This window comes from Protopterus annectens, chromosome 1.part0 (genome assembly GCF_019279795.1).
Source record: "Protopterus annectens isolate FY-2018-M chromosome 1.part0, PAN1.0, whole genome shotgun sequence".
NCBI lineage: Eukaryota > Metazoa > Chordata > Ceratodontiformes > Protopteridae > Protopterus > Protopterus annectens.
The window spans coordinates 1,664,544,261-1,664,569,056 of record NC_056725.1 but is presented as its reverse complement, the minus strand read 5'-3'; the positions used below and the strand labels follow the sequence as shown (position 1 = coordinate 1,664,569,056).

At 45.3% G+C, this 24,796-nt stretch overlaps 1 protein-coding gene across 1 annotated transcript in view; it reads left to right on the top strand.

Annotated features, from left to right (window-relative positions):
• JOSD1 (Josephin domain containing 1) overlaps positions 1–24,796 on the top strand; it is a 598,744-nt gene that overhangs the window by 320,889 nt on the left and 253,059 nt on the right. Inside the window, exon 4 of the mRNA XM_044068376.1 lies at positions 6,159–6,353. Within this exon, the coding sequence (XP_043924311.1) occupies positions 6,159–6,353 (195 nt within the window). The remainder of the gene's footprint in view (positions 1–6,158; positions 6,354–24,796) is intronic.

Genomic DNA, 24,796 nt, shown 5'->3' with positions numbered 1-24,796 from the left:
CATTGCCAGAGTATATGTTGCCTCTGAAAATGACTAAACCCAAGTACCCTGTTGGGTACCTTTTTCTTGCACTAACAGATGTCCAAAAAAAGTCAATAATTGTCTCCGCTGTGGAAAACAAATAGCACACCGACACTTCCATACCTTGTGCGTTGCTTGTCTAGGCCCAGACCATGACGTTCCCCATTGTCAGTTCTGCACAGTTTTCAATTCTAGGACTATTCGTCATAGAGCTGAATTTGTAGCCAGGCATTTCCGAAGTAGTTCCTTTGATTACGAAATGGCATCCATCAGTCAGCAGTCTGTGGATATTCCCAAAAAATGAAAAGATAAAGAAAGGGACAGACCACACAAACTTAAGCCTTCTGACGACCCATCCCAGAAGCAAGTAGTCGGTTCTCAGGAATTCAGTGAGGCACATTCGCAGCCCCTGATGCCTGACCCATTTCCTTCGCAGGCCTGTATCGAGACCCTTTCTGAGTCCGGTATGCCATCGGGGAATGCTTCATCATCCGATCCCTCGGTTGTCTCTGCTTCGGTAGGGTCCGAAGCCACTACACAGGCACAGACTTCTGAGGAGGTTCTTCACACAACCGATTCAAGGCAAAAACTGACATCTACGCCTCTGACTACGGCATCCAAATGACAAATGGATTTATTAAGGTCTAAAAGCAAGATCACGCCTAAAAAAACAGTCTCTAGTTGCCATCTTATTCCTTCTCCACCCCCTCAGACGTAGTTACTGAAAATGGCAGAGGACGTCATCACTTTCATCAGGGGTAGCCAATACGACTCCTCCTAAAAGAAAAAGGGATACTTCCCCAGAAGTTCACACAGAACCGGATTCTGAAATTTCAGACTACCTTGATTCAGATGAGGAACAACAACCTCTCACCTCCTTTGAGGATTCTGATGCAGAGGAATCCATTTTTTTTTTCTGGCTCCCCTCCCCCCAAGGATCTTTCATTTGGGGAAACCCTGCACACACACTGAGAGCATTTCTGCTGGGAAGCCCAAGATTATCCTCAGTCGAAGAAAAGATTTAAGAATTTCTAGACCTTCCTCGGCACAGACCCTTGGCCATCCCTCCTATTCTGGATGTGGTGGTTAATTTCAATGACTCTAGCCTCACCCCTGATGCTTTTCCCCTGCTCCTAGAAGACCTGACAGGTACTACAGGGTGCCTAATTTCACATAAATCTATGTTTAAAAACCCTGCAGCAGACCCAGAGGTCCTCACACAGGGGAACAAAGGGGCCAGGGCTAGCTCATCTAAAAACCCATTTCCCTCTGACAAGGACTCGAGAGCTCTAGACCGATGGGGTTAAGAAAGTGTACACCACCTCAACTTTAGCTATTAGAGCTCTTAACTGCCAGTTCCATATGCTAAAATGTCAGCAGCACACCTTGGAACTTATGAAACAAAAAATGTCATCTTTACTTAACACTAATACTTCCAAGGAGTTGGCAGATCTTCTGCACTCTACTGCTCAAGTAGCTAAACACTCCCTGCACTGTGGATTCGATGCTCTAGAAGCCTCAAGTAGAGCCGCTCTGGCAGGTTCAGTCATTAGGAGGCACACATGGCTAATAGAACAGCCACTGCCTGATCATGTAAAATCTAGATTAATTGATGCCCCCCTGGATAAAGACTGCTTGTTTGGATCAAAAGGAGAGGCGGTCATCAAAAAGATGGAGGATAAAGCTAGATATATGCAAATAGTAAAAGACTTCCTCCAAGTTCAACCTCCCAGATTCAGCAGAAACTTTCCCTCTAACCACTGGTCTTTTCACAGCCCCCAATAGACAGGTTCAAGGGAGGCCTCTCGGGGACAGACCAGTTAGATTACAAAACCAAGTCCACTCACTACTCTGAGAACGTGCAAGGACTCCCACTCCACCTCTCATCAAAGGTTAGGAGGAAGGCTATCCCTTTACAAACAAAATTGGCTGTCTGTAACAAAGGACCAATGGGTTTTACAAATCATTTTCCAGGGCTACAAATTTACCTTCCAACAAGTACCAACCTTATCAGGTTACCCAAATCTATCTCCAAATCAGTGGGCAGACGTATTAAAACACGTGCACATACTCTATGCCCAAGGAGCAGTGGAACCTGTACCACAGGAGCAAGCAGGAAAAGGATTTTACTCCAGACTGTTCCTAGTGCCAAGGAAAGAAGGCACTTGGCGATCCATCCTCGACCTGTCCACTCTAAACACCTTCCTAGAGGTCCCAAAATTCAAAATGCTAACTCTTCAAAAATGTTTACCAATGCTGGGAAAAATTCATGGCTGGCCACTATAGACCTGAAGGATGCCTACCTTCATATACCCATAAGGGAGTCTTGCAGAAAATACCTACGCTTCAGAGCAGGTTCACAACACTTTCAGTTCTCACAAAAAAACCTCACAGGAAGGAAAATTCTGCAAGCCCTGGGTTACATGTCATCCTGCATTCTAATGATCCCCCTGGCCAAGCTGTACATGAGACAACTCCAGTGGTACCTAAAGAACCTTTGGTGCCAACACACTCAATCTATGGAGACCACTCTTCCCCTCATTCCATGCATAAGGAACAAGTTTCTTTGGTGGGCAGAGGGATGCACAGAACAAGTGCTTTCCCTTCACCTACCACAAGGCCAGACTGTCACCACAGACGCCTCAGACCTAGCTTGGGGGACTCATTTAGACACCTGGTGCACCCAAGGCTCTTGGGACCTATGGCACCTTCACTGGTATATCAATCTAAAAGAAATGATGGCAGTTCACAAGGCTATTACATCCTTCCAAAACCACCTAAAACCAGGGATCCTCCTCATAAAAACAGGCAATACCACAGTCATGTGGTACATCAACAAGCAGGGGGGGGGTCACACTCCTACCCTCTCTGCTGACTAGCCATGACCCTCTGGCAGACAGCCTAATTAATGGGCCTACACCTGATAGCCCCGTACATCCCAGAAGTAAACAACACCCTAACAGGCCATCTAAGCAGAAACTACTTAGACCCCCACGACTGGAAACTCCAAAAGGGGACATTCCTCCAAATCACCCAAGCCTGGGAGACACCAGAGGTGGACCTCTTTGCCTCCCAACACAACAGTCAGCTGCAAAAATTCTGCACAAGGGAGTTCCACCCCCTAGCTTGTAAAGTGGATGCTTTTTCATTCCAGTGGACCAATCTCTTCATTTATGCATTCCCTAAAACCCTTACTCCCAAGGGTACTGCGCAAAATAAGTCGGGAAGGACCAAAAGCCATCATTATAGCACCAGATTGGCCCAGGCAACATTGGTACCCCTTGCTGCTCAAACTGACCAAGGAGCCTTACAGGCCCCTGCTATTAACTGCAGACCTCTTGACCCAAGCTAGAGGGGAGATTCTACATCCAAACCTGCACACTCAGACTTTCTACATGCTTTATCCCCCCAGGGACCAGGGATAACCCACAGTTGAGCAAGCAGGTCATAGACATTAAGGAAGCCAGAAGGCCCAACACCAGGAAATCTTACTCGGAGAAATGGAAAGGATTAAACTCCTGGTGCCTATCTGAAGGTCACAGCAGCTCCCTCCCATCCCTTCCACTTATTCTGGACTACCTAGCAGAGCTATATGGCAAGAGCCTCTCCTTTTCATCCATTAAAATCCACGCCTCAGCCAATTTAGCACACTTTTCATGCTGATCAGCCTGTCTTCTCTCACCCTTTGATTAAGCAATTCCTCAGAATTGTATCTAACTTTAGGCCCCCTAGAATGGCACCCACTCCAACCTGGGACCTGAACTATGTCTTACAAAAACTGACATTGCCTCCCTTCGAACCAGCTGCATCAGCCGACCTAAAACACCTTTCCTGGAAGACCACCTTCCTCTTGGCTATTACTTCGGCTAGGAGGGTGTCAGAACTTCAAGCACTCACGGCCACTGAATCCTTCATTGCCTTCCATGCAGACAGGGTGTCTCTCAGGACTAAATCCCTCATTTGTGCCAAACGTAGTATCAGATGTGACCCTAAACCAGGCTACTCATCTCCCCACCTTTTCTCCAAACCCTCAGAATAAAGGGGAGAGAATTCTGCACACACTGGATGTGTACAGACAGTTAAGATACTACCTGGACAGAACAAGTCCATTAGGAAGACTGATCAACTGTTGGTTGCCTTCATCCCAGGGAAAGAGGGGAAGCCTATTTCCAAACAGACCATTTCTAAATGGATATCTCACTGCATACAATTCTGCTACACTTTTCATGGAAAAGCTCCTCCTAAATCTATCGGAACACATTCCACTAGGGCAGCCTCTAGTTCCACTTCCTTAGAGGAGTACCCACCAGGGGCATCCTGGAAGCTGCCACTTGGACCTCAGTCCACACCTTCACCAAACACTACCACCTGCGTCTGTTCTCCAGGGCTTGGGCAAGCTTTGCCTGTGCAGTCCTGCAAGACATGCTAGCTCAATCCTAGGAATTTCATACTTCCATCCTCCCTATTCCTCAGCTTTGGGAATCCTCCCACAAGTGATGACTGCAACAGTGAAACACAAAGAACATAGTACAGTTGTGTACACTTACTATAAATGTCTATGTTGGAGTGTATTCACTGTTGCAGTCCTATTTTCCCTCCCACCTTCCCTCTTAATCTTATCTTTTTTTGAGATTAACTGTCATTCTTGTGGCCTTGGGCCTCCACAGCCTCTCTAAACATTTCCTTCAAGGGGCTTCTACAGGTTCGGGCAAGACAAACTGATGTAATGGTGCCAGCCGCTCTCCTTTATACCACTGACTACCACCTGACGTCAGTCCACAGGTGACTGCGGCCGGCGCAGGGGGAAAGCTTTACTCTGGTATTTGGGCCGACCGAGGGCTACCCAGCAGGGATAACCCCACAAGTGATGACTGCAACAGTGAATACACTCTAACATCTACATTTATGGTAAGTGTACACAACTGTACTTTGACTTTTACAGAGGTAATGTTCAGTTTTTTTAAGGCTTGCCCAGTCAGAAGGGATTTGTTTGTGAGGATGTTCACATTTCTTAGTAGGACAAGTTGGTAGAATGGTAAGAGCTACTGTGAATGAACTGCTATATTTTTGTTAATAGATATGATTTGGGAAACTGCTCTAGATAACTGGGGAAAAGTGCTTTGCTGGTTTGCTAACCAAAACCCAAAGTATTTTCATTTGTTCAGAAAGTGATTAGGTCTGTCTTTGGATAGTGCCAGCTTAATAAATATGCAAGATTTGGACAAAGTTGCTTATAGGTGAGTTTTGATGTAAAACAAGTGAGGAAGGTGTACGTCAGCTTCAGACTCCTCCATCCGGTCATTTGTAATGTAGGATACTGATGAATGGATGCTTGCTGCAAAGCAGTGAAGTCTGTTTTAGGTTCCTCAAGCTTTGATTGTATTCTGATAGAGTAGTCCACTACTACTCCAGAAAGTATCATAGCTCTTGATATAATCTGTACTTTAGAAATGAGGGGGCTTTTTATTCTGCAGAGATTGCCCCCACCCCATCTGATTTAGTTCTTAAAACTTCATGAAAGTTGATAAAGCGAAGGTCACAAATGCACCTAGCAGGGAATTCGTCATAGTCTCCAGATGTGCTTGCACAGTACCTTTGCTATATTATGCTGTATACATTACTGCAGTGGTGGTGCTGCGGTAGCGTTGTCGCCTCACAGTAAGATGTTGTCCTGTTCGATTTTCAGCTAGAGCGTCGTCTGTGTGGAGAAGTGCGTGAATAGGCGTACCTTCGTTGAAGATTGTGCGTCATGGCCGGCAACTCGGCACGTAAAAATCTACTGCCAATCATTACCGGACCGGAGTTCCGCTGTTGCGACCCCTAACCGGGAAAAGCTGAAAGACACAACAACAACTGTCCCACATAAGTATGCCTTCATTTTTTATTGCATCTTGCATCACTTTACCATTTGTGGAGGGAAAGAATATTTGATTAGTACTTTACTGAGAACCAGGAAGATGTCTTGGGCTGAATAAAATTTCTTGAAGGCATGGCATAGCCTTGACATGCTTATTTGTAAGTATGTGATTGGGAGGTAAGGGTTATTGCTTTTATATGATAATGCATGGAAAAACTGTTGTATGTATTTCATGTACTGTGGTGCAAAACCATGACCATGAGCATGCTTGTTTTATTAGGGATGTTAATACTATTGCACTTTCGAACGTAATGGGGTTCATCATGAATATCCCCTGCAGCCTTTGTTGGGGCCCAGTGAAGCTCCCATTGAAGCGACAGCATTGGATTTGTGTTCGAGAGGTGGGCGGGACCTACTACAACCTTGATTCCAAATTAAAAGCACCAGAGCGAATTGGCAGTGATGAAGAACTCCGGTAATACTTTTGTTTTTTGTGGAAACCTACTTGAATGACAGAAGAGGACTTTATACTAGCTACTTAAAGGTCCTAGTTTAACTTGATTTCTTAGGCAATTACCCTTTTTTAGCATATTTTATTGAATTCTGCTGTTTTTAAAGATGGTTGGTACTTAAGAAACATCCCTGTCTCCATTTTTCTTGGTCTACTTTTGTGTGTGTATTTGAAAGGTGCTGCCATTTTGGGCTGTTGTCTTGATATGTTGTCTCCATTGTCAGTGCTTTCCAAGATGTTATGTATACAATACATTTAGTGTTGTAGCATCTGTTGCACCATTTTACTGTCTGTCTTTTGGATAGTCTGTAAGTTTTAGGAAGTTCTCCCAGAACTATATGCATAACTTGAGATAGGTGGACCAAACCAGCAGGGCCCCTTCTCACCTATTATCTAGTTAACTGCATCTGTACAGGGGTGAGAGTACAACAGGAGGGCACAAGCATTGCGTTAACAATGGTGCACTACATGCATTAAGTAATGTGCACGTTACAAAAATGCTAGAGCGTCCTTGTATTTACCAGCTTGCTGAAGGCCTAAGACATAAACTAGAGCATGTGAATGACCACAGCAGTAGAGCAAAGTGGCATTTCAGAAAGTAGTGCAAGTTTGGCAACACCTTTTTCTAAAGTGATGCATAGTCTTCCTAGTTTTTAATTGCAGTGTTTTCCCCCATCTGCCCTAATATTCTTCAATCCTGTCTTAGAATTCTGACATTGCTTGCCCACCTTTAGGATATCTCTTGCTCTGGGTGCACTTGTCTTTGTGATCATTTCTGTTGCACAGGTTGCAGCATATTCATTTTCAAAGGTGCATTATTTCTTCTGTACCATAGCTAAAGCTTTCCAGATGTCATTTGCATGCTACCAACTAGACATATCAGAGAAATGGCCTCAGGATACTGGTCCTTTTGCTTGGAGAAGATGTCTTTGCTTAGGGTTGTTACTGTTGCTGGTTTTAGTCTCAGTCTTCTAATTTCAGTTCTTGCCACTTTTGTTCTACAGATTTGAAAGTTCCCTTCCCTAGTCCTTAAACATTTACTCACCTATTCCTTTTCTGCCTTTTAGTAGCTCTTTTCTGTCGTTTTATACCTTTGCTTTTTTTTTTTTTGCTTCTTTGTGTATAAATATGTATATACATACATTCCCCTCTCCCTCTACACGCATTGTTTTTGTTGTATTTGGCTTCTGAGCATGGATAGTTGGCTGCTTTTTTTTTTTTTTTTTTTTTTTTTTAAGCTTTGTTTGTGATAAACTGCTTAACTGTTTGCTCCAAAAGACATGTTCCATATTTAACAAAAGTTAAATTACACTTGCACCACATAGCAAATGTGCTGATGTATTGTATTTTTTACCTTGAGGAATAGTGCAAGTAAATGTGATATGATGGTTTTCAGAATGTGGGGGGAGGGGGTGCAGCCATTTTATTTATTTTTATTTTACATTTGTTAACCGGGAAAGTCTGACTGGACACCGGTCCATTTTCAGTGGAGGCCCGGGGAGAAAAGCTCCAAGCAAACAATACAGTTCCATACAAACACAGTAATAATATACATATAGGATACATATGAGGACTACAGTTAAGTGTAGATAGCTCCAAGCACAAATATAGGTACAAAAATTGCTCATCATAACAGAGCATTCAGTATATATGAAAAACAGATGTTTGGCAGAAAGTTAGTTTTAAGATATGTATAAAGGATAGAACCCCCTTTTTTCTTTTTTTTTTTTTTTTTTTTTTTTTTTTTTTTTAATAATAAGGTAGCAACCATTTGATACTAAACAAATTTCTATCAGGACATACGGAGCAGCCATTTGATCCTTAGCAGAATCCTAGCACCAGTGCAGTGATATGAACTAGCCTGGGGAGCAGCATGTGCAATGCCAGTTAGATATGTAGTGGGGTTTGAGAGACTTTTTTTTTAAATTGGGAAGTAGTGGTGGTGGTGAAAGTTAAGTGGCTTGGGAGTGAGTTCCAGGTTCTGGCGATGGTGCAGGCGAAGTGAGATTTACCTGCATCATTTTTGTTTGATGACTTTTATGTGGTTCTGATGGCTAGATCTTAGGGTCCTCATGGTGGTGTATGGGTGAATTATGTTTTGAAGTGCTGGGTTTTTTTTCCGGGAATTAGTAGAATTTGTGCTATTGAGAGTTGGTTTAGTAGGAGTAGTTGAGGAAGTTTGAGCCAATTTAGTTGCTTAAGGGCAAGACAGTGGTGGGACCTATGAGAGGAATCCGTAGCAAATCTAGCAATCTTGTAGCAGGATTCCAGTTTATTTCGTTGTGACGAAGATTAGTTAAGAGAGGGGAGGCATAAAGGAGAATGGATAAAAGGTGTGTTCTTGCTAAGGTGGCCTTAGTAGGTCTAGTGAGGAACTCTCAATTTCTGTAGAGGAGACCAAGCTTTTTGTTAACTTTCTTAATTGTTTGGGCTGTATGAATGTCAAATTGTAGATTATTGTCGATTTCTACACCTAATAGTTTTGTGTGTGTAGTTGGGTTAATTTGAATACTGTCTCTAGATGTTATGGTAAAGTCATTATTTGGTGGAGGAGATGTACCGGGTCCAAAGAGAATGAGTTTAGTTTTTTAGGGGTTAAGAATAAGTTTTATGTTAGTGAACCATTCTTTGGCTAAGGAGAGTGAACCATTCTTTGGCTAAGGAGAAGTTTTTTTGGGTTATGGCTTTTAGTTCCTGGAGGGTAGGGGAGGCACATATATAATGGTGGTATCATCTGCATACTGCACAACTGAGGCAGTGTGTGTGGATGAGGATATTTGGTTAGTAAATAGTGAGAATAACATAGGTCCTAGGATGGCCCCTTGGGGGGAACACCTATACCTACTGTTAAAAGAGGGGAAAGTTGCTCTTGCCAAATAATTGTTGGCAAGTCTTTGGTGCCAGAAGAACCTTGGGGATGGGCTGTCAGCTTTTACTTCTGAGGTTGTGATGCAGGTTCATTTGATTCTCCTAGGGCCCAAAAAAGCTCAAACATAGAAGCAAGAAGCAGAGATCTTTTTGTCCAGGCAAAGATCTCAGCTTTGCTTAAGAGTCATGAATAAAGCTAAAAGTAACTGGAGACAAAGGTCCAAATCTGGGGACCATTATATTATTGCAATTTAATTAAAAGCTAATAGAAAACCTGTTTTGCTCAGACCTACATTTTCTGAAGAATAAGTAGTATGAAACTGTCTGGTATTTATTGACTTACTGTAATCCTCAGCATTTTCTCAGAAAATCAGATGTTTACTAGGGATATGCAAAAAATGAGACTGTTACTAACAGTTGAGAGCCATTTGTGTTTTAATGCTACACAACGCAAATCTGATGATGTAGTACCTACTACACTATTGAGTAGTTGCTTCTAAATCTCCTCCACTTATCAAATCACCTTGTTTGATTTCATTAACTGACAAAAGTTGTATAAATTAGAACTTTCAGACCAGCTTTTAAGGTATATTTGCATTCTGCCACCTAAAATAAATGCCTCCTTGAAGTTCTAATCTGTCTTTCGGATGAGTAGAAAATGTCTGCTGTTAATCTGGTTTTCAGTGGAAATGGAGGCCTTTTTTCTTGCTCCTCTCTTTTCAGCTAATATATTCTTGTTTTTCTAGATTAGCACACGTGACACTGACACCACTCCCAAGGTAGCCTGTGTTAGTCTGTATGGTACCAGTGTCAACATTAGAAGACCTGTTGACGCTAACTGTATCCTGAATCTCAAGCTGTTTGAAATAGTTGTCAGTCATGCTAATGGCATCAGTGACCTTTGTGTCAATAATACCAGTGTCATCAGGTACATCTGTCCCATTGCAGGAGTGTGGAGGTTAGTACAGGTACCAGACTTCTGGCCAGAAGGCTCAGTGATGTCACCATTCTAAAGGTCTGTGTCAAAGCCTTTATTGTTAATAGATTTTTGCACCCAAATCAGTGCTGTTTGCACAGGCAAATCTGACTTGGCATTTTGTTTGCAGTAGACTGTACAGGAGACATTTTGGACCACCACCTCCACCAACTTCTGGTTGGTCACACCACTTGTTAAATTGGTCATCTCAAAGAGACTTGACAGGATCTCCCAGCCATGTAAGGATTGGAATTGGTTGGAGTCCCTGAAGCCTGACACCGATGTAGCAGTCACTGCCATTTTAAAGGATTTAGCTCCAGAGAACCCTTTTGTCCATGCGTTATAGTCCAGGGCTTTAGACGAGTTCACCAAGCAGTTTTGATGCATCCTTTACTTCTTTGGTTTGTTTGTTTGGAGGACCATACACTGTATTTCATTTCAGTAGGAGCTCTCTGAGATGCAGTAGTTAGTAGACCAGTTTACCAGATGGACAGCTGTAACAGAAGATGTCCTTCTGTTCTTGTGTTGCATTATTCTCACATGTGGGATCTTCCACTTGAAGGCTACCAAACGTCCGGCTCCTCTAGCAAAGCTAAAGTCTGGTAGCTGTAAGGTGCATGGGACGTCATACTTTGCCATAAACCGTGGGCCAAAAGTGTGATGTCTGCATGCACAGACCTCAGAGCTTTGCTGCAGTCAAACGTCAGCTTGCTTGTTCTGCTCACAGTCTCTGAAGATGCTTAAGATAACTACCTCGTTGGCCTTCTTGTTTTTGTCTCCGCTTAGGTTGCTGTTTTTTCTGCTGTTAGCTGATGTCATGTAGAAAAGGGGGAAATTTAAGTACGGTCAGCAAATTCCACACAAAGATACCCATGATCTTTGCTTGTTTTGCTTAGGGCCATTGCATGACCATACGGCCTGTAAAATCTGTCAGTCGTTTGTCCCCAAGACCTTGCACAGCTGTCTGGCAACCCTTAAATTATTTGTAGAGAATCAGCAACTCAAATGCTTGGCCCTCGGTATGGATCCTAAACCAGCCGTTGAGGTGAAACTGCCTAAAAAGAAGGCCAAGGTTTCTAGGCCGGATACTGCACCTCCTACTTCAGACATTCCACCAGCTGCTGGTCTAGGAGCTAAAGAACGTCCGATAGAACTGGCAGCTTTGGCAGGTACCATTTCGGAAGCTGCCCTTGGTTCTCCAGTCTTCATGTCAGAGGAGGTTTCTGTGATGTCGGCCTCCGCCGATGACTGGGGAGACCAGGCTCGCCCAGACGGCCAACTTTAGATGTTCATCGTGCATACAGCTGCAGTAATCACAGATGGGTTTTCTGCCATCAGGCGGGTCCTCGGTCGGCCGAATTCCAAAGTCTAGGTCCGGCGTCTGTTGTTGTCGCTTTCTCCCCTGACGTCAGTGAGGCAGGGGTATATAAGACACAGCCGACGCCATGTTCTTCAGTCTTTTTTGCTGCGCTGTGCCCGAAGCAGAAGCAGTTCGCAAGTGCCGGTCGGCCAGCTCCTGAATTTATGAAAAATTGGAAACCGAAGTCTTCATTAAAGCTAAGTACCCCGTTGGGGAAACTTTTCTTGCCTCCGACCGATGTCAGAAAAAGTTAACAATTGTATTTCTTGTGGGAAGCAAATACCGCATAAGGATTTCCATTCCCTCTGCATACCTTGTTTAGGCCCAGACCACGACGTCTTGGGCTGTCGCTTTTGCGCTACTTTCAATAAACGCACTATTAAGCGTCGGGCGGAGTTCGCCCAACACCTTTTTGGTAAAGCCTTTGATTATAAAATGTCGTCGGAGACTCAGACTACCGTTTTATCCAAAAAACGCAAGGACAAGGACCGACACGCGAGGTCCGCGGTCCCCACCGACACCACGCCAAAATCGGCTACACGTGGTCCGGTTCTCAGCGAGACGCCTATGCAGTCCCTGACTACCGACGACACTTCTTTGGCGGTGTCTTCTGTAACCGAGACCGCAGGTACTTCGGCCCTTACCCAGACTACAACCACCGAAGCCAATGTGAGTGTTGAGCCTACTAATGTGGACAGGGCCACATCCACCCATGGTGTCTTTAGACCCTCATCTTCCTTCTCCATTAAGGCCTTTACTAAATCCAAATCAGCCAGGCATCCCAAGAGGCCTGTTGCACAGGGCCCATCTCCAGGCCCCATGCCTAAAAAGCAGATGCTTAAAATGGCTGAGGATTTAATTACTCTTATCAGGGGTTCCCAGCCCCCTCCAGACAAGAGACCCAGAGTGGAGAAAGATTATCCCTCTTCTGATCAGGGCTCCATTTTTTTCAGAACATTCTGATGTAGAGGAACACTCTTACTCCCCTTTTGAAGATTCGGATGCAGAGCAGTCCATTCCTTCTGTATCTCCTCCTGAGGATTTTTCCTTTGGGGAAACCTTGCACACTTTGAGGGAACACTTCCATTGGGAAGGCCAAGACTTTTCTGATTCCAAGAAAAGACTTAGGGAATTTCTTTTGTTACCTCAACACAGACCTCTGGCAATACCTCCTGTCTTGGACATACTTGATGTTTATTCGGAGGCTTGCCTTAATCCGGATTCCTTGCCTCCTGCCCCAGTCAAGCCTGATAGGTACTACAGAGTTCCTAACTCTCACCAATTTCTCTACAAAAGCCATAATGCTGACCCTGAAACCATTTCTCAAGGCCCCAAGGGAATGAAGGTCTCTACTGCTAAGAATCCACTACCTTCCGAAAGAGAGTCAAGATCCTTAGAAAGGTGGGGTAAAAAGGTATATACCTCGGCCACCCTAGCCATGAGGGCCTTAAATTTCAGTTTCATATGCTTAAATATCAGCAGTTTCTCTTATCACAATTAAGGAATAAAATGTCTCAACCTGAACAACCAGATTTGAAGGAGTTGCAGGATATGATGCATAGTGCAGAACAAGTGGGTAAACACACCTTACAATGTGGCTGTGATGCCCTAGAGGCCTCAAGTAGAGCTGCTGTTACAGGATCAGTCATTCGTAGACATGCCTGGCTTAGGGAACAAAGCTTGCCTGATCATGTGAAAGCTAAACTTCTAGATGCTCATTTACAAAAGGATGTGCTGTTTGGTACTAATGCTGAGGAGATATTACGGAAAATGGAAGAAAAAGCCAAATCTATGCAAACTGTCAAAGCTTTTCTACAGGTTCAACCACCACGTTTTAGCAGAAATTGGCCTTCTAAAAACTGGTCCTTTCCAGCCACGGACAAGCCCCAAAGAGGTAGATACATGCGCACTAGGGGCAGAGGACAATCACAAGGATCATATAGAGGCAGGCAATGGCAAACTCCAGCACCAAGAGGTAGCGAAGACAGTGCACAACAATACAGGAAACAAACCCAATGACTCCCTCCTTTCCATGCCAAGCAAGTCTCAGCTGGCAGCACCCTTGGGAGGAAAGCTGGCATTATTTACAAGAAATTGGCATATTGTCACAACAGACAAATGGATCCTGGACGTTATAAACAGAGGCTACAGATTTCATTTCCACACTCTTCCAAAATGAGAGGCATGCCAAACCTGCCACACAATCAAAGGGCAGAGGCACAACTACAAATTTCAAAGCTCATAGACATGAGAGCTATTCAAGAGGTACCTACTCACGAACAAGGTCAAGGTTTTTATTCCAGACTATTTCTGGTACCAAGGAAAGGAACCGACTGGAGACCCATTTTGGACTTATCCATCCTAAACACATTCTTACTCGTACCAAAATTCAAGATGCTCTCATTACAGCAGCTTCTTCCCATGCTGGGCAAGGAGTTTTGGCTGGTAACATTGGACCTCAAGGAGGCATACCTGCATGTCCCAATCAGACAAAGCTGCAGAAGATACCTCAGATTTCTTGCAGGTTCAATCCACTATCAATTCTCTGGATTGCCCTTTGGCTTATCTACTGCACCCAGAGTATTCACGAAATGCCTGGCATCAGTAATTGCCTACTGCAGACTTCAATGGATACAAATTTACCCTTATTTGGACGACTGCCTGATCCAAGCGGACAGCAAGCACATACTTCTGGAACATCTGGCTTATGTAACACGGTTACTGCATTCTCTGGGATACACAATCAACAAAGAGAAATCCAGGCTAACACCATCTCAGAAAATAACTTTCATGGGTGCCAACTTGGACACAAACACCCAGATGGCCTATCTTACGCCAGAAAAACCGGGGCAACTAACTCAGTACTTCAAAATACTAGCAAAATGTACCAGGCTTACTGCAAGGAAAATCCTGCAGGCTCTGGGCTTCATGGCATCTTGCATTCTTTTAATCCCATGTGCAAAGTTGCATATGAGGAAACTTCAATGGTACCTAAAAAACCTATGGTCTCAACACAGCCACCGTTTGGAAACAATAATACCAATAATTCCATGTTTGCAAAAGTAATTTCTATGGTGGGCCCAAGCATGTCAAACAAACACAGGTCTCTCATTCTGCAAGCCTCAAGCAAATCAAGTCATCACAACAGATGCCTCAGATTACGCCTGGGGGGCGCACATGACAGACAGGTGCATTCAGGGCAAATGGTCCCAAAAGGAAAAGCACCTTCACATCAATCAAAAAGAAATGCTAGCAGTGATAAATGCAATTACAGCTTTCAAGGACCTCCTGCATCCAGGACAATTACTGATAAGAACAGACAACACCACAGTAATGTGGTACATAAACAAGGAGGAACACATTAATACCCCCTGTGCAGACTAGCCATGACACTTTGGAACTTGGCTCTGGAATGGCAAATCGAACTTCAAGCACAGTACTTGCCAGGTTTGGAAAACACGCTGGCAGACAATCTAAGCAGAAATATGACAGATCCACACGAATGGAAGTTGCATCCGCAAGTGTTTACAAAGATAATCCAAGCGTGGGGGAGGCCAGACCTAGATCTCTTTGCCTCCCACAGGAATCATCAATTGGAAAAGTTTTGTTCAAGGACCTTTCATCCAAAGGCCTGGAGAGTGGACGCCCTTTCATTCAGTTGGACAGCATGGACAGTTTACGCTTTCCCACCTCTGCCTCTTCTGCCCAAGGTGCTCTTGAAAGCAAGAGCAGACAGACCGAAGATGATACTGATCGCTCCAGACTGGCCAAGGCAACACTGGTACCCACTCCTGAGGAGCCTAACACATACTCCTCCCTGGTCCCTACCTCTAATGCCTCTTCTGCTGACTCAGCACAGCTACAAAACTCTTCACAGTCAGCTGAAAACACTCAATCTCGCTGCATGGAAAATTCCTTAACACCACAACAGACCCTACTCCCCAAAGTGGTGCAGGATGTCATTTTGGAGGCCAGAAGGCCATCTACTAGAAAGGCTTACTCCGCAAAATGAAAACTGTTTTGCTCCTGGAATGAGAAAAAAGGCCAGGACCCTAGAAAACTGAATTTGCCTCAGGTATTACAGTATCTAGCTGAGCTGCTGAACAGTGGACTTTCATTTTCCTCCATAAAAATCCATGCCTCAGCCATTTCTGCAGAATTCAATACGGATCCACCCTTCTTCTCTCACCCACTCTTAAGACCGTTCCTCAGAGGGGCTAAGAATATAAGACCACCAAGGAACCAACCAATACCAGCCTGGGATCTTAATTACATTCTAGAAAAATTAACATTGCCTCCCTTTGAACCAGCTGCCTCATCAGATTTGCAATATTTGTCCTGGAAAACAGCTTTCCTTCTGGCCATTACCTCAGCTCGTAGGGTTTCGGAACTACAAGCCCTCATGGCTGTGCAGCCCTTTCTCATCTTCCATCAGGACAGGGTTTCTCTTCGAACCAACCCGTCATTTATGCCTAAAGTGATATCCAGGGTAGCTTTAAATCAAGCCATACACTTACCTACCTTTTACCCCAATCCTCAAAACAAAGGGGAAAGGCTGCTACACTCCTTAGACATCCATAGGCAGCTACGTTATTATTTGGACAGAACAAAGCCCTTCAGGAAATCAGAACAACTTTTTGTGTCCTATGCTGTAGGGGCTCAAGGGAAGCCAGTTACCAAACAGACAATTTCAAAATGGATAGGCCACTGCATACGGTTTTGTTATTCCTATCATGGAAAATCTGTCCCCACAGGCATCAGATCCCACTCCACCAGGGCCACAGCTACCTCTACAGCCTTCCTCAGAGGAGTTCCTACCAAAGATATTTTGGAGGCAGCCACTTGGAGTTCTGTGCATACCTTCACAAAACACTACCACCTGCCTTTATATTCCGAAATTAGAGCAGGCTTTGCCACTGCTGTGTTGCAGGGCATTCTGGCTCATCCCAGTTCCACCTAGTGCCTACCACCCTGTGCGTAGCTTTGGGATTCTACCCATCTGTGATTACTGCAGCTGTATGCACGATGAACATAGTACAGTTTTGTACCTACCATAAATGTAGATGTTAGACTGCTAATACAGCTGCAGTACAGTTTTCCCTCCCTCCTTCCCCTCTTGGTAAAGGCCTAGGGCCTAACCCCTTTTCATACAACCTGATTGGGTTATCCTTCTATGGTATAGTTGCTTGCAACTACTAATTTTGGATTATATTGCATTACATGTATATAAATATAATTTATGTATTGCCTTCCTTCTGGGGGCACCTGACATCTGGGGCAAGAAAGACTGAAGAACATGGCGTCGGCTGTGTCTTATATACCCCTGCCTCACTGACGTCAGGAGAGAAAGCGACAACAACCGACGCCGGACCTAGACTTTGGAATTCGGCCGACCGAGGACCCGCCTGACGGCAGAAAACCCATCTGTGATTACTGCAGCTGTATTAGCACTCGAACATCTACATTTATGGTAGGTACAAAACTGTACTTTTCAGAAGTGGGTGCTTCAGCCTCAGGCCTGACGCCAGAATCCAGTCCCTTGGCCTCTCAGCCTATTCATAAGACTCCTCTCAAGAGGAAACAAAAGACCAGACATCTGTCTGCTCCAGTGGTGCATCAACCTGACTGGCAAACCTTCTCCCAGTCACTTTTTCAGGCCTTTATGGCCTTGAGGCCTTTTACATCTCAAACTTCTTCACTGCCTGACCTAAGCCCCAGGCCTGCATCTGCAGATTCCATCCCTTTACCCCCTCAGACTCCAGATGAAGACTCCTCCTCTGATAAATCTCTCACTTAGACTTCATAGATGGCCTCATCCCTGGAATATTGTTCCCCAGATGAAGACTCCTTCGAAGGAGACTCTCCATCAAAAGACATTGCTTTTGGGGAGACCATCTCCAGAATGAGAGAATATACTTTGAGACTCCACCCAAATGACTGAAATACAAAAAAGATATTTTGAGCTTCTCCAAATGGAGTCCCCCTCTCCCTCTGCTATCCCTCCACTGATTCCTGCTTACTTGGACACCTTTGCTGCTGCCTCAAATGCCCAGAATCCCAACCCCCACCCTTTAAAAGGTCGGATAGGTTCTGTAAAGTCCCCAATGATTACAAATACCGCATCAACCCCCCCCCCTCCCCATGGCAGAACCTGCGGTCATTGCTGTGGCACCGGACAAGCAATCAAGGCAAATTCCATCTTCTTCTTTATTGCCATCTGACAAGGACAGTAAGGTGATGTACAGACTGGGGAAAAAGATCTATACATCCTCTACCCTGGCCTTTAGGGCCATCAATTACCAAACTCTTATGATAACGTACGCCTTAGACCTCGTTTCCCAGGCATCTACTTTGCTCTCTTCTATGCCTTATTCCCTTAAGTCTCAAGTTGCCTGAAAACTTTCTTTAGGAGCACAGGTAACCAAAAATTCCATAAATTGCAGCTGTGATGCTGCTAAAGCCTCAGCCACATCAGTTGCATATCTGTCTCTATTGTGTTACACAGGTATTCCTGGCTCAGGCTTCAACCCCTGCTTGACTATTTCAAGAACAAGATCCTGGATGCCGCACTGGACAGCAAGTTCATGTTTGGCAAGCAATCTGCAGAGCTGTTCAAAAGTCTGCAAGAAAAAAGTAAGGAAGTGCAGGACCTGAAACATCTGCTTGTATTCCCAGTTCCTAAGTTTTACAGGAACAACCCAGCTAAACCAAGCTTTGTTAGAATGACATCTGCTCCTCCTCCTTTTTCTTCTTCAAAGCATAGGAAAGGGACCAGAAAACCCTTTCCCAGAACTACCTCCTCTCAATCTACTGCCTTTCCGGACAGGCCAAGTACTGGATGACTGCCAAAGTACCTCCTGTCATCTCCCCTTTTCTGTCCACCTCTCTCACTGTCTCCCCCTGTGGCAGCATGTACCCTCAGACTGCTGGGTTCTGTCAATAGTGGAAAAAGGTTTCTTTATGACCTGGCAAGAAAAGCCTACTCCGAGGCATACCCCTACCTCCAAAAAACAATCCCACCTGATCTCCTAGGTTATTCAGGATTTACTGTCTCAAGGCACCATAGAGGAAGTGCCAAGAGGACAAGACGGTCAAGGGTTTTACTCCAGACTCTTTCTGGTTCCAAAAAAGGAGGGCCCTTGGAGGCCAATACTGGACCTGTCCCTTCTAAACCTCTTCCTGCATGTTCCTTCTTTCCACATGCTATCCCTGCAAACACTTCTTCCACTTTTGACACCTGGGGCCTTCAAGGCCATTCTGGACCTGAAAGAGGCATGCCTACATATTCCCATCCACCCAGACTTCAGGAAATTTCTGCACTTTGCTGTGCCATCCTCTCGCACTATCAGTTTACTGCCTTGCCCTTTGGTTTGTCATGGCACCAAGGATTTTCACAAAATGTCTTGCTCCAGCAGTAGCCTTCTGCAGGACAAGGGGCATACAGGTCTTCCCTTACCTGGATGACCTCCTCATTCAAGCAGAAGAGGCAGGTACTCTTTAGGCACACCTGCAAATGTTCATCGTGCATACAGCTGCAGTCATAACAGATGGGTTCTCCTGCCGTCAGGCGGGTCCTCGGTCGGCCGAATTCCAAAGTCTAGGTCCGGCATCGGTTGTCGTCGCTTCTTCCCTGACGTCAGTGCACCAGGGGTATAAAAGAACCAGCCGACGCCATTTTCTTCAGTCTTTCTTGCCGCGCGGTGCCTGAAGCAGAAGCAGTTCGCAAGTGCCGGTCGGCCAGCTCCTGAAATTACGAATATTTTGCAACCGAAGTCTTCTTTAAAGCTAAGTACCCCGTTGGGGAAACTTTTCTTGCCTCAGACCGATGTCAGACAAAGTTAATTGTATTTCTTGTGGGAAGCAAATACCGCATAAGGATTTTCATTCCCTCTGCATTCCTTGCTTAGGCCCAGACCACGATGTCTCGGTCTGTCGTTTTTGTGCTACATTCAACAAACGCACCATTAAGCGTCGGGCAGAGTTCGCCCAGCACTATTTTGGCAAAAAATGTAACTATATTATGTCGTCGGATACTCCGACTCCAGATTTGTCTAAAAAACGCAAAGATAAGGACCGACACACGAGGTCCGCGGCCTCTACCGACACCACGCCAAAGCCGACTACAGGTGGTCCGGTTCTCAGCGAGGCGCCTACACAGCCCCTGCCTACCGACGACACTTCATTGGCGGTGTCTTCTGTGCCCGAGGTCGCAGGCTCCTCGGCCCACACTCCGACTACAGATACCGAAGCCACTCTTGGTGGTGAATCTCAAAATGTAGACAGGTCTGCCTCCTCTCAAGGTGTCTTCAGACCTTCCTCTTCTTTTTCTATCAAGGCTTTCACTAAGTCTAAAGCAGCCATGCATTCTAAGAGACAAGCTCCACAGGGCCCTTCTCCAGGCCCCATGCCTAAAAAACAGATGCTTAAAATGGCTGAGGATTTGATTACTCTTATCAGGGGTTCTCAAACCCCCCGGACAAAGGCCCAGAGTGGAGGAAGAATCCCCGTCCTCTGACCAGGCCTACATTATTTCAGAGCACTCTGATGAACAGGAACATTCTTACTCCCCTTTTGAAGATTCTGATGCTGAGGAGTCCATTCCTCTGTCTCCCCAAGAGGATTACTCATTTGGGAAACCTTGCATACCTTAAGGGAACACTTCCACTGGGAAGGCCAAGAGTACTCAGATTCCAAGAAAAGGCTTAGGGATTTTCTCTTGCTACCTCAGCACAGGCCTCTGGCTATACCTCCTGTCTTAGACATACTAGATGATGTGTACTCGGAGGCCTGCCTTAACCCGGATTCTTTACCTCCAGCCCCAGTCAAGCCTGACAGGTACTACCGGGTTCCTGACTCACACCAATTTTTATACAAAACCCATGCGGCTGACCCAGAAACTATCTCACAGGGCCCCAAGGGAATTAAGGCCTCCACTGCTAAAAAAACATTACCTTCCGAGAGAGATTCCAGATCCTTAGAAAGGTGGGGGGAAAAAGGTATACACCTCGGCCATCTTGACCATGAGGGCATTAAACTGCCAGTTCCATATGCTAAAGTACCAACAGTTTTTGTTATCACAGTTGAGAAGCAAAATGTCACAACCTGAACAACCAGACTTGAAGGAGTTGCAGGATTTGATGCATAGTGCAGAACAAGTGGGTAAACATACCTCCATCAAAATCCATGCCTCAGCCATTTCTGCAGAATACAACACTGATCCACCTTTATTCTCTCACCCCCTCTTAAGACAGTTCCTCAGAGGGGCAAAGAATATAAAACCCCCAAGGAAACAACCAATACCTTTCTGGGATCTCAATTTCATTCTAGAAAAGCTGACCTTGCCTCCTTTTGAGCCAGCTGCCTCAACAGATTTGCAGTATTTGTCCTGGAAAACAGCTTTCCTTCTGGCTATCACCTCAGCTCGTAGGGTATCGGAACTACAAGCCCTCATGGCTGTGCAGCCTTTTATCATCTTCCATCAGGACAGAGTTTCCTTACGAACCAATCCGTCCTTTATGCCAAATGTGGTATCCAGGGTAGCTTTGAATCAGGCTATACACTTGCCTACTTTTTACCCTAATCCTCAAAACAAAGGGGAGAGACTACATTCCTTGGACATCCACAGACAGCTGCGTTATTATTTGGACAGAACAAAGCCTTTCAGAAAATCAGAACAGCTCTTTGTGTCCTATGCTATAGAAGCTCAAGGGAAGCCAATTTCCAAACAGACAATCTCAAAATGGATAGCCCACTGCATACGCTTTTGTTACTCTTTTCATGGTAAAACTGTGCCTGCAGGCATCAGATTTCACTCCACAAGGGCCACAGCTACCTCTGCAGCTTTCCTCAGAGGAGTTCCTACCAAAGATATTTTGGAAGCAGCCACTTGGAGTTCTGTGCATACCTTCTCCAAGCGCTACCACCTACCATTATACTCCAAAACTAGAGCAGGCTTTGCCACTGCAGTCTTGCAGGGCATTCTGGCTTCTCCTAGCTCCACATAGTGCCTACCACCCTTTCTTAGCTTTGGGATTCTACCCATCTGTTATGACTGCAGCTGTATGCACGATGAACATAGTACAGTTTTGTACCTACCATAAATGTAGATGTTCGAGTGCTAATACAGCTGCAGTCCAGGTTTCCCTCCCTCCTTCCCCTATTGGGACAGGCCTATTGGCTAGCACCTCCTCATACAACCTGATTGGGGTATTCTTTTATGGTGTATTTGCTTGCATCTACTGTATTTTGATTATATTGCATTGCTTTATTACACAAATTTATGTATTGCCTTCCTTCTGGGGGCACCTGACATCTGGGGCAAGAAAAACTGAAGAAAATGGCATCGGCTGGTTCTTTTATACCCCTGGCGCACTGACGTCAGGGAAGAAGCGACGACAACCGACGCCGGACCTAGACTTTGGATTTCGGCCGACCGAGGACCCGCCTGACGGCAGGAGAACCCATCTGTTATGACTGCAGCTGTATTAGCAGTCGGACATCTACATTTATGGTAGGTACAAAACTGTACTTTTTCCGTCTCTCCTAGGAAGTCTGGGTTTTACACTGAACCTACTGAAGTCCTCCCTAACTCCATCCCAAGACCAGATCTTCTTGGGTTGCAGGATAAGGACAGATCTGATGAAGACCTTCCTCCCACAAGACAAGGATGTTCATCGTGCATACAGCTGCAGTCATAACAGATGGGTTCTCCTGCCGTCAGGCGGGTCATTGGTCGGCCGAATTCCAAAGTCTAGGTCCGGTGTCGGTTGTCGTCGCTTCTTCCCTGACGTCAGTGCGACAGGGGTATAAAGGAACCAGCCAACGCCATTTTCTTCAGTCTTTCGTGCCGCGCGGTGCCCGAAGCAGCAGCAGTTCGCAAGTGCCGGTCGGCCAGCTCCTGAGATTATGAAAATTTGGAAACCGAAGTCTTCTTAAAAGCTGAGTACCCCGTTGGGGAAACTTTTCTTGCCTCAGACCGATGTCAGACAAAGTTAATAATTGTATTTCTTGTGGGAAGCAAATACCGCATACGGATTTCCATTCCCTCTGTATACCTTGTTTAGGCCCAGACCACGACGTCTCGGTCTGTCGCTTTTGTGCTACATTCATCAAACGCACTATTAAGCGTCGGGCGGAGTTCGCTCAGCATTATTTTGGGAAAGCATTTAACTATACTATGTCGTCGGATACTCCGACTCCGGTTTTGTCTAAAAAACGCAAAGACAAGGACCGACACACTAGGTCCGCGGCCTCTACCGACACCACGCCAAAGCCGACTACACGTGGTCCGGTTCTCAGCGAGGCACCTACACAGCCCCTGATTACCGACGACACATCTTTGACGGTGTCTCCTGTGCCCGAGGTCGCAGGCTCCTCGGCCCACACCCCGACTACAGATACCGAAGCCACTCTTGGCGTTGAAACACAGAATGTGGACAGGTCCACCTCCACTCAAGGTGTCTTCAGACCTTCCTCTTCTTTCTCCTTCAAGGCTTTCACAAAGTCTAAAGCAACCATGCACTCTGAGACCAGCTACACAGGGCCCATCTCCAGGCCCCATGCCTAAGAAACAGATGCTTAAAATGGCTGAGGATTTAATTACTCTAATCAGAGGTTCTCAGCCCCCACCGGACAAAAGGCCGAGAGTGAAGGAAGATTCCCCCTCCTCTGATCAGGGCTCCATTATTTCAGAGAATTCTGATCAGGAACAGTCTTACTCCCCCTTTGAAGACTCTGATGCGGAGGAGTCCATCCCTTCTGTATCCCCCCCTGAGGATTACTCATTTGGGGAAACTTTTCATTCCTTAAGGGAACACTTCCACTGGGAAGGCCAGGATTATTCAGATTCCAAGAAAAGGCTCAGGGAATTTCTCTTGTTACCCCAGCACAGGCCTCTGGCTATACCTCCTGTCTTGGACATCCTAGATGATGTTTACTCGGAGGCCTGCCTTAACCCGGACTCTCTACCTCCAGCTCCAGTTAAGCCTGACGGGTACTACAGGGTTCCTGACTCACACCAATTTCTATACAAAAGCCATGCTGCTGACCCAGAAACCATCTCACAGGGCCCCAAGGGAGTTAAGGCCTTCATTGCCAAAAATCCATTGCCTTCCGAGAGAGATTCCAGATCCTTAGAAAGGTGGGGAAAAAAGGTATATACCTCGGCTACCTTATCCATGAGGGCCTTAAACTGTCAGTTTCATATGCTAAAATACGAACAGTTTTTGTTATCACAATTGAAAAGTAAAATGTCACAACCTGAACAACCAGACTTGAAGGAGTTGCAGGATTTGATGCATAGTGCAGAACAAGTGGGTAAGCATACCTTACAATGTGGTTTTGATGCTCTAGAGGCCTCATGTAGAGCTGCTGTTACAGGATCAGTCATACAATAGGCATGCCTGGCTCAAGGAACAAGCCTTGCCTGATCATGTCAAAGCTAAATTACTAGACGCCCCTCTTCAAAAGGATGTACTATTTGGTGCTAATGCTGAGGAAGTATTACGGAAAATGGAGGAAAAGGCTAAATCAATGCAAACTGTGAAAGAATTTCTACAGGTTCAACCCCCACCTTTTAGTAGAAATTGGCCTTCCAAAAACTGGTCCTTTCCTGCCACAGACAGACCCCAAAGAGGCAGATACAGGCACCCAAGGGGCAGAGGACAATCCCAAGGATCGTATAGAGGCAGACAGTGGCAAGCTCCTACACAAAGAGGTGGTGAGGACAACTGGCAATCTTTCAGAAAGCAAACCCAATGACTTTCCCCTTTGCATGCCAACCAGGTCTCAAATGGCAGCCCCCTTAGGAGGAAAGCTGGCATTATTATCAAAAAATTGGCATGTTGTCACAAAGGACAAATGGATCCTGGACATTATAAACAGAGGCTACAAATTCCATTTTCACACACTTCCAAAAATGAGGCATGCCAAACCTGCCACACAATCTAAGGGCAGAGGCACAAAGGCAAATTTCAGATCTCATAAACATGAAAGCTATTCAAGAGGTACCTACGCACGAACAAGGTCAAGGTTTTTATTCCAGGCTATTTCTGGTGCCAAGAAAGGGAAAAGATTGGAGATCTATTTTGGATCTATCCATCCTAAACACATTTCTACTCGTACCAAAATTCAAGATGCTCACTCTACAGCAACTTCTTCCCATGCTGGGCAAGGAGTCTTGGCTGGTAACATTGGACCTCAAGG